We start from the raw sequence: 19,934 nt of genomic DNA, 5'->3' as shown, positions 1-19,934 counted from the left end.
AGACAAAATTGCTGGAACCTCTTGCTGCCTGGATTTGCCTTCCCTGCATCCCCCTGGTTTGGCCTGGCTCCTGGGCTCAGGCCAAGGCCGTGCCCAGGCCTTGATGGCACCTTCCCCCTTTTGGCAGCTGGGCCACTACCTGGAGCGAAACAAGAACTCCCTGAAGGTGCTCACTCTCGTCCTGTACTCGCTGCAGATTTGTAAGGCTATGGCCTACCTGGAGAGCATCAACTGTGTCCACAGGTGAGGCTGGGGCGGAAGCAGGGCCCCTCGATCTGATCCTGCCGAGTTCGGGGCAAAGCGGGGCCTTGGTGTCACACAGACCAGTGTCAAAACCCCAGCTTTGGTCCTGGCTAATGTGACAACTTGAGCACCTTCTATGATCCTGTTTCTTCATCTGATAAGTGGAAATAGGAATGTGTACATCACAGGATTGTTATTAAGGGTGATCTGAGGCCATAGGTGTCCGACTGTAACTCAGTGCATTCTAGCTCGCTTCCCTGTGGGTTCCAGGAGGTTGCTTCCCATTTGCTCTCCTCCCTCTAGCCCGTTTGGCGGCCTGGAGCCCAGGCAGGAGGGACTGTGCTAGGGCAGCGCTGGGAAGATCCTGGGGTCTGGACCCTTCCAGCCAAAGTGGCTGACACTGCCTGGCACCCCCGGGCTACCAAGTCCAATCCTCCCTCTGTCTGTGCAGCCAGCCCCTTCTCTTCCTGGTTTTGGTCCCCCTCCCTAGAAGGAGGGACCTACCATATGGGATGTGATCCCCTAGAGGAAACAGAAGGGGTACTCTCAGACCACGAAGGTAGACATACAGGTGAATTCTTCAATCCAACACCACTGATGCCAGCTATGTGGTCTTGTGAGTGATATGATGCAAAACAACGCTGAGGGATAGAAACACTCATTCATTCATTCATTCATTCATTCCACGAATGTTATGGAACTCTTTCCCTGTGCCTCCAGCCGCTGTCCTAGGCTCTGGGATAAAGTCATAATCAAAACAAAGAAAAATCCCTTTCTCGGGGAGCTTACCTTCTAGCATGAGACTAAAATGAGACAGAGTCATGGGGTGAAGATGGTGGGATAACAGATTTGCTTCCTTGGCTTGCGTGATATCTTTCAATAATAAAGACCAATGGGAGGGAGGGAGCCCGCCTGTGAGAAGCCAGCAGACCACCCAGTGTGGGGTTAGAAGTGATGCAGGTAAACGGTGGCAGGCAGGCCAGCGAGTGCTCCCCTGCAAGGGCAAGAGCCCGCTCTGGAGTTAGGCTGCCTCCTTTCCCACCAGTCCTGCTGGTTCGGTTCCTCCACAGGGCCAAGGGGTCCCCTGGGTCTCTTTATCATGACGACAGCTGTGGCTGCTTGGAGCCGTGACAAAAGCCTACTCAGTCCTCTGGATTGGGGAACGAGGAGAGAGCTGTGACTGGGAAAATGGTCGATTTCCTTCTGGGAGAACCAGCAGGGTGATAACATTCCTGGTAGGCATCAGGGCAGGACAGTGTCGGGAGAAAATCCTAGGACCCTGAAACGGGCTTCCTGTCGAATGCACATGAGAAATGATGGTGGGAGTTAAAGGACAATGGTGAGGTTCAAGGAGGTACAGGGGGCCTGGTGTGTGGTGGGGACTGGGCCCACCAGACTCCCACCTGAGCTGGGCTTCAGTAAGCTGCCTTGGTGGGACAGGGAGGGGCTGACCGAGAGAAGCTGCCTGACTCTGCTCCGGAGGCCCAGTCCGTGGCCAGTACTCTCCTTTGTCTCTCTGTCCACTTGTTTACCTGTCTGTCTGTCTGAGGTATTTGGAACCACCTCACTCTTGTCTTTATATCCCTTTCCCAGGGACATTGCCGTCCGAAATATCCTGGTGGCCTCCCCTGAGTGTGTGAAGCTGGGGGACTTCGGTCTCTCCCGGTACATTGAGGATGAGGATTATTACAAAGGTGAGGGGGTGCTCTGGCCTTGGCTTTGCCCCGGGAGGGGTCGCTGAAGCCAAAGTCCCAGGAAAAAAGGCTGTCATCAAAGTTCTCTAGGTCCTTGGGTGTCCAGAGAATAGGCTATATTTTTCGATAATTCTGGATCTTTTTTCCATAAATATCGCCTGTAAACCTCTATGCCACTCAAAGCCTCTGTGACTCGTCTGCCCATCAAATGGATGTCACCTGAGTCCATTAACTTCCGCCGCTTCACCACGGCCAGTGATGTCTGGATGTTTGGTGAGTTGAGTTTCAGAAGGGTTTGAATAAGGGTTTCAATCCTCACCTCCATGGCCAGGCTAAGAGGAGCTGCAGATAGCACGGCTCTGGACCCCCACTGCTGGGTGGCAGGGTTCTGTTTTGCTTCGGCCACTAAAAAGTGTCAGAAGTGAGAGGTCGGTGATTTTGGGGTGACAGGGGCCAAGGGCCAGCCTGGGCAGTGCTGGTTAATCCTCCTGGAAAAGGCTCTGGAGATGAGCGTGTATGCCACCAACCAGCCCCGGGACCTTGTTTGGGGACACCTGGGAAGGGAGCCTCAAAGGAAGACTGAGGTTTGTTCTGAGAAGGAGGTGCAGGGAGAGGTGAGGAAGAAACCAGGTGATAGGCAGACAGCCGCTTACGAGCACACAGCTTCGTAGATGACCCTCCTCAGTTTTCCACAGCCAACTGGTAAAATCTCATTATTATTATTCCCAGTTTCCTGATACAGAAGCTGAGGCTCAGGCAGGTTAGGGGCTTCCCCTTGGTCACATAGGCAGCAAGTATGGACTTCAAAACCCACCTTTCTGATGGAGGCTTCACTCCTTCCTAAAGGAAGGTACCAGTGGTCCCAACGACGTGCCTTTGACGGCCCCACCCCATCCCACAGAACCCTCATAGCTGCATGTGGAGGGGACACAGAGAGGGGGTCCTTAGTTCACTTACAGGTTTAGGTGACTGGTCCTTCAGTGACCACTATGGTGAACAGGACCCCGGGGATGCTCAAGGGGGAGGCAAGGGAACACAGGATCTCCTCCCTGGAGAGGGTGCACTAACCTTTCCAGGGGCGAGTCCCTGCTCCAGCATGGGTCCTGAGCCCTCGCCTCTGGTTCACAGCCGTGTGCATGTGGGAGATCCTGAGCTTTGGCAAGCAGCCCTTCTTCTGGCTGGAGAATAAGGATGTCATTGGGGTGCTCGAGAAGGGTGACCGGCTGCCCAAGCCCGACCTCTGCCCGCCTGTCCTCTACACCCTTATGACCCGATGCTGGGACTACGACCCCAGTGAGCGACCCCGCTTCACCGAGCTTGCGTGCAGCCTCAGGTGAGCATGGCACAGGGGTGGGGGCTGTGGACACAGGGCTCTGAGGGAGCCAGGCTTCTCTGCCGCAGCACTTAGAGGGTTAAAATGTACTTTCCTAAGCAAGATGCGTGGTGTCCTTGTCCCCACCTTGTGGATGAGAGAATCAGGTTTAGAGCTGGTGACTCACCCAAGGGAGTGACAGGTGGGGCTGGGACTTGCACCGGGACCTCCCCTCTGACCTACGTGGAGCTATGGGTCCAGCCTCCCAGCAGAAGCACGGAACCCTTGTTTGTTCCTCCTGGATTGCAGGGAAGAGAGTCAGTTTTGTGTGTGAAGACAGTGACTGAAGGGTCATCCCTCCCTTCTGAATGGAGCATTGATGGCTTGAGGGTCTGATCCTTAGCAGGTGCCTGGAGCCATCATTCCCTGGGTACTGGGAGGTCCCTGATGAAGGGTGCTGTTGGAGTATATTTTAGAGGGACCCCTGTTTCCTTGGTGGTCTGCCTGACATCAGCTCCTCCTTGGGTGGTCTTGACTACTTTTGGCATCTTTTAAGGCAAACTTTTCCTGTAAAGGGCCAGGAAGGAAATATAAGATATTGGGCATTGTAGGCCATGCAGTCTCTGCTGAAACGGCTCAGCTCTGCCTTTGTAGCTTAAAGCAGCTGTGGACAGCATGTGATGAATGGGTGTAGCTGGGTTTCAACAGACTTTATCTGTGGACACTGAAATGTGAATTTCATATGGTTCATATAGTCTTCATTTTGTTTTTCAATCGTTAAAACATTTAAAAATCATTCTTAGTTTGGGGATGTAAAAACAGGTGGTGACGAGAACATGGCCTGTGGGTGGTGTTTGCGGACCCCTGCTTTAGAGAACCTAGTGTTTTGTTAATGTTAAATAGTGCAACCTCAAACCCTGTAGTCAACTGTTGGCATGTTTATAGGACAAGAATATAGCCCCTGGAAACTGCCGTGGGAGGCACCCTGGGTGGGACACTGGGAAGGCCCAGCCAGGCCCTGGGAGTGACCCTGTGGTCGTTTGTAGGGACAGGGCAGCAGCGCAGTGTGCAAGAGCCCCAGCTTAAAAGGCTGCTCTGTTCCTGTCTATCCCCTCATTGATATTCCTGATTAATTCCAGACTCCTCTCTTGATCCCTTAGAAGGGAGATTTGGGAAACCAAAAGATTCCAAGGGAAAAGTATGTGAAAGACGTAACGTGAGAGAGCAAAAGCTCTGGGATGATGAGGTGGGGGGGTGGGCTGATAAGTACACTCATCAGAGACACGGGACCAGCCCCCATCATGATGGGTTAGGAGCTGGCTCTTTGACTGTGATCTGAAGGATCACAAAGACCCCAGTGACCCAGGCTACCTCTCCCAAGCCACAACCTAGCAGTCATCCATTAGAGTTAAAAAAGGATGTAATGAGAGTTTCTCAATCTTGTGGGGTAAGAAGGACCCTTTTAATATCAAAATTTGAGAATTCCTCCATGTAATGTTAGTTACACTTTTAGAATCTGTTGATTGACAAAATGTAGTAAGCAGTATGATGAATTTTTTATTACACACAATATAATGCATATAAATCTGAAAATAATATTAACTATTATATAGTCAATAGTACAGTTAAAAATGATTAAAGAAGACAAGTTAAGTGATAAAAAGTTTATTTAACCCTGTGAATTAGTCAGTCTCCATTCCCAAGGGTCAAAGAATTGCAAAATGGGGCCAAAATCAGAAGCTTTAATGTGATCAAGAATAAGGAGCAAGGGAAAGAAAAGTAAGAAATAATAAGGAACAAGGAAGTAAGTCTGGAGCCCAGAGTTGTCTTGGCGTTTAGGGGTTGGTTGACTGGATATACTACATTTCTGGTCAGCAAAGCATCTAGAGGGACATAAAAGCTATCTCAGTTTTGCCTTGCTCATGTGGCACCCCAGAGCCACTCCATCCTGGACCTAGAAATTTCTTTTCTTTCTTTAAAAAAAAAAGATTTTATTTATTTATTTTTAGAGAGAGGGGAAGGGAGAGAGAGAAACATCAATGTGAGAAAGAAACATTGATTGGGTTACCTCTTGTATGTGCCCCGACCGAGGACCAAACCCGCAACCCAAGCATGTGCCTTGACTGGGGATCGAACCCACAACCTTGCACTTTGCACGATGATGCCCAACCAACTGAGCCACATCAGTCAGGGCTAGAAATTTACTTCAATCATACATAATACCTGGTCTACAGACAATGCATGGTACATGTGAGCATGTGGATTCATGGACCCTTGCAATTATTCCAGAATCCTCTGGGGTTTATATTTCCCAGGTTGGAAACCACTGGATGGGGTGAGAAAGGCCAGCGAGGGAGTGATCCACAGCCCTTTCCCATTAGCACACACCAGGGATGTGCTGACGGAATATTTAGTGAAAAGTGGGAGAACAGAAGCCAGGCCTTGGTTCTGCCATTGGCTGGGACATCAGAGACCTATACAGGGGATCAGGGCCAACAGCAGGCACAAGAATACAGAGGCACAGGAGGTGGGCTGGAGGCATGCTCCCACTGCCCCATTGGGCTGGGACTGTCTCTCCAAGGAGTTTTTCCCACTGTGAACCTGTTCCTGTAATCCTAACCTTGGTATGGAAGTGACCTCAGAGCCTGTATCCCAGCCTGTCTCAGAGGGGCCTCCCCAGCACACTCTGCAGAGGAGATAAAATGGGAGCTGGTGGTCATCCTCGGGCCTCTCCAGGCTTCAGTGGAGTGCAGACAGGAGCCCCCAGGAGCATTTTTGACCTTGTTTCTTTCTCCTTATCTGACCTGACCCCTCGGCAGTGACATTTATCAGATGGAGAAGGACATTGCTATAGAGCAGGAAAGGAATGCTCGTTACCGGCCTCCCAAAATCTTGGAGCCCCCAGCCTTCCAGGAACCCCCACCCAAGGTAAGCCAACCTCTGGCCTCCCTGGTCCCCTGAGTCCAGGAGAGCCACGTCCCCATCTGGCCTACTGCTGGCCTGACTGTATAGCTCCTCCCTCACAGCACAGACAGGATGTGCCCCTACAATTCTCCCAGCCCCTCAATGCAACCATCCATCAGCACTGAACTCAGCTCCTGTCCCATTGATGCCAGGTGGAATCGGAGACAGCAAGATAACACCTGTCTGTGGGGCAGCTAGGGTAGGGAGCCACCCTGGAAACGCTCTCCGTGAGAGGCTTGAGCACTTTTCTTTCTGGTGTTTTTTAAGGATAAATTAGATCTGCATGAGGGCACATGAATGAGGAGTGTGTCTGGGCCCCTTAGGTCCAGCCTTCACATCTATACCCTCCATGACACCTCTGGGTTCAGGAGCCTATGTCCCGCTGTCTCATCATTTGGTGGGTGGGTTGTGGACAGTGCCTGTGTCAATTAGCTTGGGCTGCCATGACCAAATGTCATAGACCAGGTGGCTTAAACAACAGGTGTTTGTGGAGGCTGGGAAGTCCAAGGTCAAGGTTCTGGCAGATCCAGTGTCTGGTGAGGACTCTTCCTGTCTTGCAGACAGCCACCTTCTTGCTGTGTCATCCCAGGGCAGAGAGAGCGAGAGCTCTGGTGTTCCTGCTTAGTGTTATATGGACACTAATCCCACCATAAAGGCCCCACACTCATGACCTTATCTAACTCTTACCTCCCAAAGGCCCTGCCTTCAAATACCATCACACTGCAGGGATGCAGTGGTGGGGCTTCAGCATATGGATTTAGTGGGGAGACAAACGTTCATCCCATAACACAGCTCTGTCCAGTGCAGGGCCTTTTCTGTGTCCATACGGCCTGGAGTGCCTCCCCTGGCCTGTGAGTCAGGGCCCAACTGTCTGCATCTCCTCCATGATGCCGCTGTAAGTGCCTGAGCCCTCCGTGACCTCCTACCTCTGGATGTCTGTGGCTCTCAACTGCTGTTTGGGAGGTGCTCCCATATCCAAAGAAGCCCCACACAGATACCAGTAAGCCCTAACTTAGTGATGGCCTCCAGCAGGACAGAGAGGCTGGCCTCCTTGTACTTTTGCATCACACAGCACATAATGGGTGCTCAGTAAGTGAATGCAATGAAAATGCAGTCTCTCGTCTTTTTCATTCTGAACAGGCCCGACCTGTCTCTGACCTGATACTCCCTTAGTGAGCAGAGGGCAATGACCTCTCTCTGTGTTCTCTCTCCAGCCCAGCCGCCCCAAGTACAGACCCCCTCCACAAACCAACCTTCTGGCTCCCAAGCTGCAATTCCAGGTAAACATAATCAAAAGGCCGGGAAAGTTCAGGGCCATTTCTCATCTTGGTCTTTCTTGAAATTCTGTTCTCATGCCTTGAGAAGTGGCAACCAACTGCTCAGGAGATGGCCTGCTGCAGTACCCAGAAAAGAATTTGAACTCAGAGTACCCAAAGATCAAAAGAATCCAAATGCAACTCCACCAGGCTGTCCTCAGCTAAGACGAGCTTTACGCCTGGCCCGTCTGTCCAGTGTCCGCTGCCGCGTGTGCCTGCCTACAGCTACCTCTGCTTGCCCAAAGCCTCCCTGCCTCCTACCCTGAGCAGAGCCTTCTGAGAGGGACTCTCAGGCAGTGGGGACAGTTGATGTTCCCCAGGAAATAGAGCTGCTCCCCACAGAGGTGGCCAGTGAAGAGAGAGAAGGTTTCATCTGAGCTCTCCTCCCACCTTCGTCATTACCAACCATGGGACCTTCCTGACCGTAGACCCCCGTCCAGTGTCTCTCTGTTGCGCCTCTGTCAGCGGGAGCCCTGGAGGGAGCCCCAGCCCTTCTCTTTTGTTCTCTTACATCCCTCAGCTCAGAGTCACTGCCCAGAGCCCAGACAAGCCCAACCAAGGACTAACATAAATCCTTCTCATTTGAAGAAAAAAAATACTGATGCAGAAGATAGAAGCGATGTCACTACAAGCACACATATCTTTTGTGATGTTTAAAATAGTGATCAAACACACACATACATCTATGTGCTAATTATCCCTGATTACGAGATAGGACTCTTTTCAGAAGAGTCCTGAAGGAGGAGACATGCACCCAGTAGGTTATTAACATGTGTGGACCCATTGTTTGCAGGCCACGGTGGCAGTGCTAAGTCCTAGCCAAGAGCTGTGTATGTTGCTCCGCCATGTCTTTAAAACAGAGCCAATGAAATACCAACATTACATTTTCTATTAGCTCCTGGAGACTAAGTCCTGTTTCTCCTATAGTGTTCATGTATTGTTTCTTTGTGCTTAGTTTGTAGCAGCTAATTGTCTACCTTCTTGCCTTGTCCCTGTGCGTGGTGCTTCTTTGCTTCTCCTGATAGGTCCCTGAGGGTCTGTGTGCCAGCTCACCTACGCTCACCAGCCCTATGGAGTTCCCATCTCCCGTAAACTCGCTGCACACCCCACCTCTCCACCGGCACAATGTCTTCAAGCGCCACAGCATGCGGGTAAGAGGGCTCTGCATGCTGGGTCCCAGCCTGGACTGAGGAGGCTAAGGGAGGGGAGATACCTGGGACACTGAGAACCCCACAACCTCAGGCTCAGGAGGTGCCCTCCATGCTTCCATGCACCAGTCAGGCCACTGAGGGGCTCTGTGACTCGCTCTTCTTTGCAAACACATCAGAGGCTGGGGGCCAAGCCAGGCTCTGCCCCCAAGGACACCAGCTGGACCTGCCCTGTCCGTACTCCGGTGCTGTGGTACAAAATCTCCCCCTTTTGTGAGACCTGGGCATAGTGAGGAATCTTGTGGGTAGAGGCAACCCAGCCTATTGGTGCCAGAGAATAAAAGGTGCTGGAGGTTCTGTTCTGCTCTGCCCTTCCTGCCTAATTGCTTTGGTTGTTCAGTCTCTTTTTAGTCAAAGGAAAGGCTTCCTTGTGGCTTCCATTCCTGCTGCTTTTGTAAAAGTTGCTGCTGTTTGGAAAGGAGCTTGGGGGCTAGTGTGGGGCAAAGATACCCTCTCCAGTGACCTCTTTGTTGCAACTGCCAGTATGAGGCCCTGAGTACTTCATGGGTTAGCATCTGATTGTCATGTCTTGTAAAGTAAATAAATAAAGATCCCTGGCTAGGTGGCTCAGTTGATTGGAGTGCCGTCCTATAACCAAAAGGTTGCAGGTTCAATCCCTGGTCACGGCACAAACCTAGGTTGTGGGGTTGAACCCCAGTTGGGGCACATACGGGAGGCAATTGATTGATGTTTCTCTCTCGCATTGATGTTTCTCTCTCCTCATCTCTTTCCCTTCCTCTCTCTCTAAAATCAATGACCATGTCCTTGGGTGATGATTTAAAAAAATAATGAATAAAAAATAAATAAAAGCATCTTTGCTTGTCCACCTGTCACTGTTGCCACCCATTTCTCCTTCAATATAAATAGCCCCTGTGATTGCCATGAACATTTCATATTTACTAAACTGAGTCTTGCTATGTGGCAAAACAGACTAAAACCCTTATTCTTTCAGCTCTTAACTCCAGATACATGCATGATATTTCACATTCAGTATACGTGCCGCTAAAATGTTTTGAAAAAACTACATGATTATTCTAACAGATTAGAAAATGTAGGCAAGTACATAGGTTGATATATTCTGTGCCCTTGTTCTTAATTTAGTAAAATTTGGAATGAGTAATATAACTTAGAATTCTAGGCATTGGGACCTATTGTGGAATAAATTTCCCCATTTATCATTTAAACAATTTACATCTTAGCATATACTTAACAATAATAAAACTGCATTTTGAAGCATGCACTATAATTTAGGCAGTGTTCAGTTCCTCCACCCTCCTGCCCTTGACTTTTTATTTATAATTAATTGAGTTTTAGTGAGTTTTGCTTTACAATGTGACCTTTTAGAAAGAAGCTATTTTGCATGTGTGAGGGGCAGCATGGCCTTTGTCTGATCCCTGCTTCATGGTGAGGACTCTGTTCAATTCTATAAAGACAAGTTGTGCAGCAGGAAAAAAAGACCTTTTGTGTTGGGGGTTTAGAAGTACATTCCATCTGCCTAAAAGAACATAATGAACATTTCTTAAAATAAACCAAAAAAAGGTTAAAAATATAACTCCATTTATCATGTACATCATCACATGGATAAAGCCTTTTCCAGGTAGACTGCTGAAAAGGCATAGGCTCCCTGCAAAGCATTTAACAAAAAGCGGAGATGGTTTTCCCATAAAAATGCCTTTTTCACTGACTGTGTTGCCTGACTCATCTGGGAATCTGTGGGATGCCACACCAGAGTCACAGTGGCAGCAATTTCACAACTGAGGTTTAAAATAAGAATAAAACCCAGTCCAGTACGTTTTGCAGGAATGCTTTGCTGGGAGCTGTCCTAGGTTCTGACAGGAGACCCAGGTGATCCTGCCTTCAGTGAGCTTACAGTTGGCCTGAGGAGGCAGGCAAGGTGCGCATCCACCTGTAATGCAAGCCAGAGAGCCGTGAGTGGCACACACATTTCAGCCAAATACAGTGAAAGGGCAGTGAGAGTTCAGAGAGAATGACTCTTTCCAGCTTTCTTTTTGTGAGCTGGGCCTGGAAGGATGGGTAAGATTTGGACAGGGAGAAACTGGGATGAGGGAGGTGAAAGAGGCAGAGGCATCAGTAGGAGGCAAGACTGAGTGATGGGAAAGCATAAGGCAAGTGCCAGAGCTGTTTGGCTAGGGCGAGGAAGGATGTATGTAAGGATAGAAGTAAGGGTGCGGGGAGCGGGTAGCCAAATTCTGGACTGGTCACAGCTTGTGGCGTCATTTACAACACCACAAAGACCTGATCCCTTTTAAGAGTGACCAACAATGTAAGTATGTATTATCTGATAAGGCCATCTGAGGTACATTTCAAACAAGTAAGCCCTAAAGAGATTCAATTTTTAAAAAATATCACTTCCTGCTTGAATTTGATTATGAAATTGGAAGGCGTAGGAACAAATCTTTGAATGCACCTTAAAATATTTTGTAAGATGTTGATCAAGCCTGGGACATAATAGACATTTGAGTGATAGGAATCTTTTTATTAGCACTTATAAATTACATAATGTTTACTTGACTCTGGTAACTACTCCTACCATTATGAACTCTAGTCATCCTCAGTCCACACATTTTTCTTATACCTGGAGATTCCTAACTCTGTATTCAGTGTTTGACACTTGGCTCCTGTTTGTCACTATCTGTCAGTAGCCTGGGGTAGCCATGCCATTGTGTTCACAGGGGTTGACGTATAACTGGGGCTATTTATAACCTTAAAATCCCCTCATTTTGGAGCATTGTCCTCTGTGATGTAAATTATATTTATATTTATTAATTCAATAATTATAAAGTATTCTTATGTTCTGAAATTTGTTTTCTTAAAATAAGGTCTGATTTAGTAGCTCTCAACTGAGGCTGATTTTGCCACATTTGGTGATACCTGGAGGCATTTTGTTACAACTGGGGAGGTGCTAAGGCATCTAGTGGGCAGCGTTGCAGCTAAGCATCCTACAATGTACAGAATAATTGGGTCCCAAGTGTCAATCATGTGGAGGCTGAGAAACCTGATCTAGCTCTTGTTTACATAGCCCCATGAGAACAGGGACGCTGCCTATTATACCATCGCTGCCCTCCCAGAGCCCATCCCTATGCCTGCCATGTAGCAGTTCCTTCATATATAGTTGTTGAATAGAATAATGAACAATGAATACTTCACCAAGAAATCAAAGTTGTGAGAAGAACTATTGTTAGAAATCAAGAGCATTAATTGGAGCTGAATGAGCACTAGAAAAAAAAACAAAACTCAATATAACTGTCTTGTTATATTAAAGTGTGTTTTAGAGAGTTTATTGGGGAAAATATTTTTAGAGGTTTGGTAGTGATTATGGCTTGCTAAAGGAGATAGAGAATGATTTTTGGCATTTTATACAAGTGACTTGTGTGTAAACTGGCCACTTCAAAGAAAACAATCTGACAGGCCTCCTGGCCTGATGTCATAGAAAGGTCTTGCCCCTTGCGAAGGCCAGCCTGGGCTTTATGCAATCCAAAAAATACCAATAACACTCATAAGTCCAGGAGTCCAGGTGCAAAGTTGGGCAACAGAAAAAAAAGCAAAGCGGTTTGAAGGGACTGAGCAGATAATTACACTGGAGAACACAATTTTCGTTGAGTTAGATCTGACACTTGTTTTTGACTACTTTTGGCATTTGAATCCAAAAATGACCCCAGTTTTTCTCTATCACATCACCTTTTTAAGGTACAGGATACCCTTCCTTTGTCCCCCAAATAATACAAAATGTACATACAATGGAAAATAAAGAAAAAATTACCTTAATATACTGTTTATTTAGAGTTGTTTTATTCATATAAAGGCTATATTGTTACTGTAAGTCAAATTGTGTACAAGTAATAAAGTTCGATAGGCTAGGAAATGCCAAAATGAGATACTTGAAACAATCTCCTTCAGTTGGCAAAGCTTTAACAAATTGCTTCATGAGACCCAGTTTTATGTGCAGAGGTGGGAATAGAATGTTCTTTCTGTCAATAAGTGGCCCATGTAGAATGTTTGGATCACCAGGTTTGAGGTCAGATCTTGGAGGCCAATTTGACTCCACCCAATGCTTCTCACTAGCTCTGCTGTCCCACATACACAGAAAACAGGGACACTTGGTGTATCTGCGTTGCTGACCAAGAAGGAAGCAGACCATTTTAAGGTCAACACAGATGAGCCAATTGTGCATGTGATATTGCAACAGATCAATGATTCTTTATATCTTCATATTCTTCATGAAAACAAACTGAATGGCCAACTGGGATTGCACCAAATAAATTGCCATTGTGGAGGAGAACACACTTCAAGCTCCGCTTTGAGCTATCGATGAACAGTCACCATTCAGTTGTGTTTTAGATTGGAATTCCCAATTTCTCCATTAAACCATGTATGTTACGGCAATACACAAAGCCACCTTTGCTTTGAAAATACTGCAGAAATGCATTTTCTCTTGATTGAAAGTAGGATACCTTTGCTCCTTTTTCAAGCAAGTTTTTCTTGAGCAGTCTTGTTGCTAGGCATTCTGAAGCCGTTTTGGATAGTCCCAAATCTCGTGCCAAATCATTCAACTCAGCTGAACAAATCCCTTACGAACTGAGTCATCTTCAATTTCAAAATCTTCATCGTTGCTGTCACTTAGTTCTTCACCATACTCCTGTTTTTCGAAAGAGGGTAGTTCAATGAAAACTGGCACTGGGATTTCAGCTGAATGAGGCACTGGGCATATAGCTGATGGTAAACTAGGATACTCTGTTTTACATTTATTTTTCTTGTTATATGCTGATGTTTTCACTATACAAAAGTAACGGTCCCTTGAATGATCTCTGGACTCTCGCCAAACCATAGGCCTACCAAATGGCAACTTATCATGTGTTCCCTTAGTCCACATCTGTAAACTCTCGACACACTGCTTGCACACCTTGTGATGGGCCCAAGGCTTATCTTGATCACCAAGTTTTACTTTAAAATATGCAAAACAGGCTTGCCTGAAAAATGCGCTGATGTTTGTCCTTTGACTGGGAATGGTGAAACTGCCACAGATAGAACAAAACAAATCAGGGTTGCTTAGGTGCTTACGATGAGAAATAGAGGCAGACATGATCTGAAGGAAAGGAAATAAGTACGTATGTAAATAAAAAAATAAATTCTGCTAACTCCTTGTATACAGGCGAGAACTTGGACTACACTTCGGAATACGATTCACTATATAGAGCGGCACACAACCTCTCACCACACCGTCTCATGTGTAACTGAATAGCCTAGACAGTTCTGAACCTGTCGCTGGTCTCCAAGGTCATTCACCACCTCTCCCCACTTGAGCGAGGTTTGATCTCAGCCAATAGGAGAGCACTGATGCTTCCCTCGATCCCGGCTTGATCCATCCTAGAGTGGTCGCATTAAGATAAGCTGTAGGGAAAATCTTGACGTGATAGAAGAACACTAACTGCAGTTTTGAAATCAGCATGCCTATTTAAGGCTAAAACAGCTGAAAAATCAAACTCAACAGGAACTATGTTAGAAATGGTTTTCCTATGTTATATAAATGAACCCTTGAGAAGACTGAGGGTAAAGCAAGTAGTAAGAAAACATGCAACGCCTTCTTTCTGGGAAATAACTGGTAGAACTATGAATAGGTCCAAAGTCCCCCAAGTGAGTTGAAACAAGGGTCGAATTCATAAAGCTAGGAGAGGAAGCATGTATTGCCTATCTATACTTTTATGTTTCTTTAAATTTTGTTCTTCACTTTTTCTCTTAGCTCATGCATTTCTTTTGATTAAACAACCCAAACAACCATCTTGATAAAGAGTTTGTTTTAATAAAAAGGCACGAGCAATGGGTGCACACTGTTGCTCCTTCTCTCAGGCTCTGCCCCATTGTGGGGCTACAGGCAGCCCCGTGGCTCCTGGAAGCTTCCAGATCTGCCTCAGTGGTGCTTTGCTAGAGAGAAGTGCCCATGACTTTTCTAGGGGGTTGGCTTTGCACTTCTAAATTTATTAACTGACAGCAACCATGACAAATACCGGCTGAGAAAATGACATTAGGGCAGTAATTTAAAAATAAAATTGTCTAACAGATCATGTAATCATTTGAATACCATGCATGTTAAACACTGTGTTCTGGGTTTGGCATTCCATTGTAACAGAGACATGTGCTTGGGGCTGATGGACCTGATAATATCTGTCTGTGTGTATGACTGTGGATTTAAGAACAATGCTGCAAGGCCAAGTCTTGTGGCCACCACGAGGCTCCTCAGAGGACTGTCCCTCCTCTGAGTCTGGGGACTAAGCTCATTGTGTCTTCTCTTCTCTCCCCACTGTCCTCCCAGGAGGAGGACTTCATCCGACCCAGCAGCCGAGAAGAGGCCCAACAACTCTGGGAGGCTGAGAGGGTCAAGATGCGGCAGATCCTGGACAAGCAGCAGAAGCAGATGGTGGAGGATTACCAGTGGCTGAGGCAGGAGGAGAAATCCTTGGTGAGCAGCCGCTGGGCTGTGGGTGGGACAGGGCACCGGTCTCAGTGGTGCTGCTGAAGACCTGTTGATGGAAGAGCTTGTGTGAGAGAGGTGTCCCCGCCATTGCGTCCTGTTGTGACCTCCTCTGCCTCCCCAGCTGACCACAGTGATTGCTCTCCGTGCATTCTTGGGTTTCCTGGCACTGGAATTCTAAGTCCTTTGCTTTGGTTTTCTCCTCTGCAGGACCCCATGGTTTACATGAATGACAAGTCCCCATTGGTAAGTCTCTGGGAGAGGTCTCTGCCTTCTAGTGAAGGGCGGGAGGTCCTCAGACAGCAAGACCCCAGCTCCAGGCCCTGGGCTGCACATCTCTGCCCTTCTGCCTCTCACCTTGGGAGTGAGTCTCTTCTCTCCCCTCTGACCTCCACGAGGCCCCTTTCCTAAGTTCTCCCTTGATCTCCACCCACAGCACTGCCTTCTTCTGCCCCAGTCCCCTCAGCCTCTTGGCAAGGAGGGACGTGCCTCCAGGTCACTTCTGGTCAGGAGCCCCCCAGGATCTTCCCCCACATCTATGATCTCTAAACCTCTAAATGTACTGCCGAGGGGGTGGAGGACAGGCCAGGGACAAGTGGGTTGTCCCCAGAGCCACATTAGTGATATGTTTTCTTTCCTTCTCTCCAGACCCCAGAGAAGGAGGCGGGCTACAGTAAGTATCACTGCCATCCTCTTGGTGGCAGTTTCCACTTGACCTCTTGTGTTGAGCCACCCTCCTTGCTCGCTGCCCAGTGTAGAGAGAAGTAGAGTGTACTTGCCGTTTTAAGAAACGTCTGCCTTGTTTTTACTCAGAGTGTGCAGAGAGGTTCAGCCTTGGAGTTGATATCTACCCTTCCATCTGTCGCCCCATGTGCTCCCTGCTCAGCGCACTTTCTCCTCTCTCTCTGTCTGGTGTCCTTAGTCCCCTTCCCAGTTTACCTCCTTGCATTTATTTGGAGGAGGTGGTGACTCTCCCTTCCTTCCTAGCCCCCACTCATTCTTTGGAGGCTCCTCGTGGAGGAAAACAAGGTAGCTCCCCTGGCCTCTCTCTGCTGATGCTCATCTCTGCTGGGCCTGAGCACTGGAAGGGAGAAAGGGGTGGCTGAGACCTCAGCATCACTCCAAAAGGTCTCTGCTGAAGAGGGGAGGGAGGAGCCAGCAGTGCACCAGGCCCATCTTCCTTTTCCTAGACGGGTGGGGCTGATGATGGTGAGGATGACAGTGACAGTTATGACGATGACAGCAGTCACAGTGAACTAACACAAGCCAAACACAGGCCAAGTCACTTACAGATGTGAACTTGTTTAACTTCATGACAGCTCTATGAGATAAGGCAATGTATTATGACACTCATTTTACAAAGGTCATGAAGGCTGAGTAAGGTATCCAAAGTCAGGCAGCTGGTTGTTAGCGGCGCTCAGCTTTGAGCCCAGGCAGTCTGGCTCCCGGGACCCCTCGGAGCAACCCCCTTATTTGAGAGATGAGTGTAAGTGAGCTGGCCTGTGTCACACAGCTCTTTGGTGGAAGAGGTGAGAGTGGAACCAGATCTTGTGAATTCCTCCAGGGCTGGCTCTTCCCGCAGCTCTGCAGGGCTGTGTGTGCCTTGGCTTATCTAAGTGGGGCCTGAAGAGTGCATTCTCCTGCTGTTTTGCTTCCTTGACTCCCCAAATGCTCAGAGCAGACCACTGGGAAATCCTTATAAATCTACCCCACTCGCTGCAGTGGCACCAGGCTGGGGACCGACTCCACAGCCACCTGCTGCCTTCACAGAGTGAAGCTTGTTCCTCGTGATGGTCAAGGCCAGAGTGGGTGCTGTTCCTCGGGGTGGGGCGTACAGGATTTCAGGGCTGGAAACCTCTCTGCAGTCACTCATCTCTGCTGTAACTTTGGCTTTTTCTTTCTATGAAGTGACAACAGGACTTGTCCCTGACTACAGGAGGGTCAGGGAGGTCACTTTCTTTCTCTGCAATCTTCTGGAATTAGCGTTTCATTTCTCAGATCTCTTGGTAGCAGAGAGGGGATTGGCTTGGTTATCAGCAGGCACAAAGGGAAGGGCCAGGGTGCTAGGACCTCCCCCCACTCACTCTCCCTCCTCTTGCAGCAGAGTTCACGGGCCCCCCACAGAAGCCCCCACGGCTGGCTGCACAGGTATGTGTTGGCTCTGCCGAAACTGGTCATACATTTGAATCAGGGCTCCCCAACACTGAAGACCATGGATTGCAAAGAGTTCACAGGCTTTCAGAAATAAGCTAGTCCAGTACCCTCATGATGTGGCTGAGGCCCGGAGAAGGGCAGTGCCTGGTCTAAGGCCACACAGCTAATCCATGGAAAAGCAAGGGGAAGACCATCTTCTCTCTCGCACGCCTCCTCCCCAACCTGAAGGAAAGCTCATTGGTTCTGCCCTAGAAGCAGGAGTTGGGGCCCTGTCTTTTCTCAGGTGTGCCCCCTGGGGTATTAGCACCCACATTGTTCTTGCAGTAGCCTGGGATGGGTACTGGTTTTCCTCACTCTGGAACAGTGGTTCTCAGCCTTGGTTGTCCATAAGAATCACCTGAGATGCTTTTGAAACTCACCTGGCCTCCATGCCCAGGGCCTCCATGCCCAGCTGATGGTTCAGTTGGTCTGGCGTGAAGCCAGCCACCAGTATGCTTGAAGGATCCCTGGAAGATTCTAATGTGGGAACCATTGCCCCAGAAGCAGAAGGGAGGGGTGCACTCCCAGGACAGGGCATGGCTATTTTGGAGAAGATCTTTTCAAAACGGGCTGGGGGCTGAGCTGGCACCTGTAGCACCTGCCCCAGAAGGAATCATAGCGTCCTCTTGACTCGAGACCACCCCCCCTGCCACCAGTCCATCCAGCCCACAGCCAACTTGGACCGGACCGACGATATGGTGTACCTCAATGTCATGGAGCTGGTACAGGCTGTGCTGGACCTCAAGAATAAGCTCTGTCAGCTGCCCCCTGAGGCCTACGTGATGGTGGTGAAGGTGAGCACCTAGGGCATAACCAGGGCAGGGGAGGTGGAGGCTGCTCATCCCAGCCCTGGAAGTAAGTGGGGTGGGGCTGAGCTTCCTGGGCTGTCTGACAGGTGTCTTTCCCAGGAAGACCCCCACTAGAGCAAGGTGGTCAGAAGACATTTAGTCCCAGATAGCCTCAGAAGGGAGATACTGACCAGGAGTACTCTTCCTGAGGGAATCATGACTTTCTCAAAAAGCAAAAGGTGCAGTCACCCGCCCTTTCTCTCCCAGAATGTGGGCCTCACCCTGCGGAAGCTCATCGGGAGCGTGGACAACATCCTGCCTTCCTTGCCGTCATCTGCACGGACGGAGGTGAGTGTCCTTGTCTCAGACAGCACCGCCGGCTCCCCTTCCCCTCCATCTGCCCAGCTGCATTTCACACAGGAGGCTCACAAGGGCCATCTGGGAAGTCTCATTTCTGCCTGCCGGGCCTGCAGCCGGTGACCGTGCACAGCATATCTGCGCAGGTGCTGTAGGGGGGCTGAGTTGGCATCTAGGGACCCGGCCAGCTTCCTAGGGCTGATTTCCCAGTTCAGGTCTCAGGCAGTTACAGTGATGTCTTGCTGTGTGAGGGTGTGCAAAGGAGGGTACACCTTCCCTTTGGCCTTCCTGCCATCCTTTATCTAGCCGCCCTCCATGCTAAAGGCAAGCTGAGTGTGTTATGGAAATAGTAGTTGAACTGTCTTTTGTTGACCACTTAATCTAATTTTCCTTATTTTGGTGAGAAACAGACACCCACCAAACACTGTAATATGAGTCTTGGTGCCGTCTGTTGAGGTGGTGCCTGCGGGGGGCAGGCTGGTTCCTCAGGGGGGTCCTCGTGCTAGCCCTTAGGGCCTGTGGCTATGTTACCTTACATGGCAAAGGGGTCTTTGCAGATGTGACTAAGTTAAGGATCTTGCTATGGGGATAGGACACTGGATTACCCCTGGGGATCCAATGTAGTCACAGGGTCCTTATAAGAGGGGGGCAGAAGCAGAGTTCCTGTAAGAGTCAGAGAAGGAAGTGTGATGAGAAGACCAGAGGCCGAAATTATTGCAACTTGGGCTGGAAGGATCCACAAGCCAAGGGAGGCAGCAGCCTTTAGAAGCAGGAAAAGGCAGGGGATAGATTCTTCTCTAGAACCTGCTGAAGGAGTGCAGCCCAGCCAGCACCTTGACTTGAGCCCTGTACGACCCATTCCAGACTTCTGACCTCTGGAACGGTTAGAGGATAAATCTGGGTTTTAAGCCACTGTGTTTGTGGTGTTTTGTCACTCCGGCAATAGGAAGCTGGTACAGTGCCTCGGCACATTTGCTGGTTATCTGCTGGAAACCCCCAGCCACTGCCATGCTGCAGTTTGATGTGGTATCCCCCCATGGTCAGTGACGTGGCACAGGTGACCACTGAATCCTCACCATCTGTGGCTGCTCAAGGCTGGACAGTGCAGGGGAGGAGGAGTTCCCGGGTTCCTTCTTGGTGGCAGCAGCAGCCCACAGAGGAGCCCAGCCCGCAGAAGAGTCCTATCTGGCATGACAGCATCTTACCCTCGGCACGACGGCCCAGTCATTCATTTCACCTGGCAGATACTCTTGAATGCTGAGTATGTGCTCAGAAGTGCACCAAGCACCAGGCCTCTGGCAACAAACAAAACCCTAGAGCTCAAACCACAGTCCCAGAGCTCCTGGTTTCATGGCAGACAGCTAACAAACGG

The 19,934-nt window shown here is 49.0% G+C and overlaps 1 protein-coding gene across 1 annotated transcript in view; it reads left to right on the top strand.

Moving 5' to 3' along the window:
- Nucleotides 1-19,934, top strand: part of PTK2B (protein tyrosine kinase 2 beta) — a 117,427-nt gene that overhangs the window by 96,111 nt on the left and 1,382 nt on the right. The window contains exons 18-30 of the mRNA XM_090289056.1: nt 128-243; nt 1,837-1,937; nt 2,121-2,210; nt 3,066-3,270; nt 6,069-6,177; nt 7,428-7,493; nt 8,555-8,680; nt 15,066-15,212; nt 15,435-15,470; nt 15,873-15,897; nt 17,326-17,372; nt 18,074-18,211; nt 18,473-18,553. Coding sequence (XP_090145182.1) covers nt 128-243; nt 1,837-1,937; nt 2,121-2,210; nt 3,066-3,270; nt 6,069-6,177; nt 7,428-7,493; nt 8,555-8,680; nt 15,066-15,212; nt 15,435-15,470; nt 15,873-15,897; nt 17,326-17,372; nt 18,074-18,211; nt 18,473-18,553 — 1,287 coding nt within the window. The remainder of the gene's footprint in view (nt 1-127; nt 244-1,836; nt 1,938-2,120; nt 2,211-3,065; nt 3,271-6,068; nt 6,178-7,427; nt 7,494-8,554; nt 8,681-15,065; nt 15,213-15,434; nt 15,471-15,872; nt 15,898-17,325; nt 17,373-18,073; nt 18,212-18,472; nt 18,554-19,934) is intronic.

Source organism: Furipterus horrens, unplaced genomic scaffold (genome assembly GCF_987537825.1).
Source record: "Furipterus horrens unplaced genomic scaffold, mFurHor1.1.pri manual_scaffold_10, whole genome shotgun sequence".
NCBI classification, from domain to species: Eukaryota; Metazoa; Chordata; class Mammalia; order Chiroptera; family Furipteridae; genus Furipterus; species Furipterus horrens.
The sequence above is the reverse complement of the archived record's forward strand: the minus strand, read 5'-3'. Positions and strand labels throughout refer to the sequence as shown.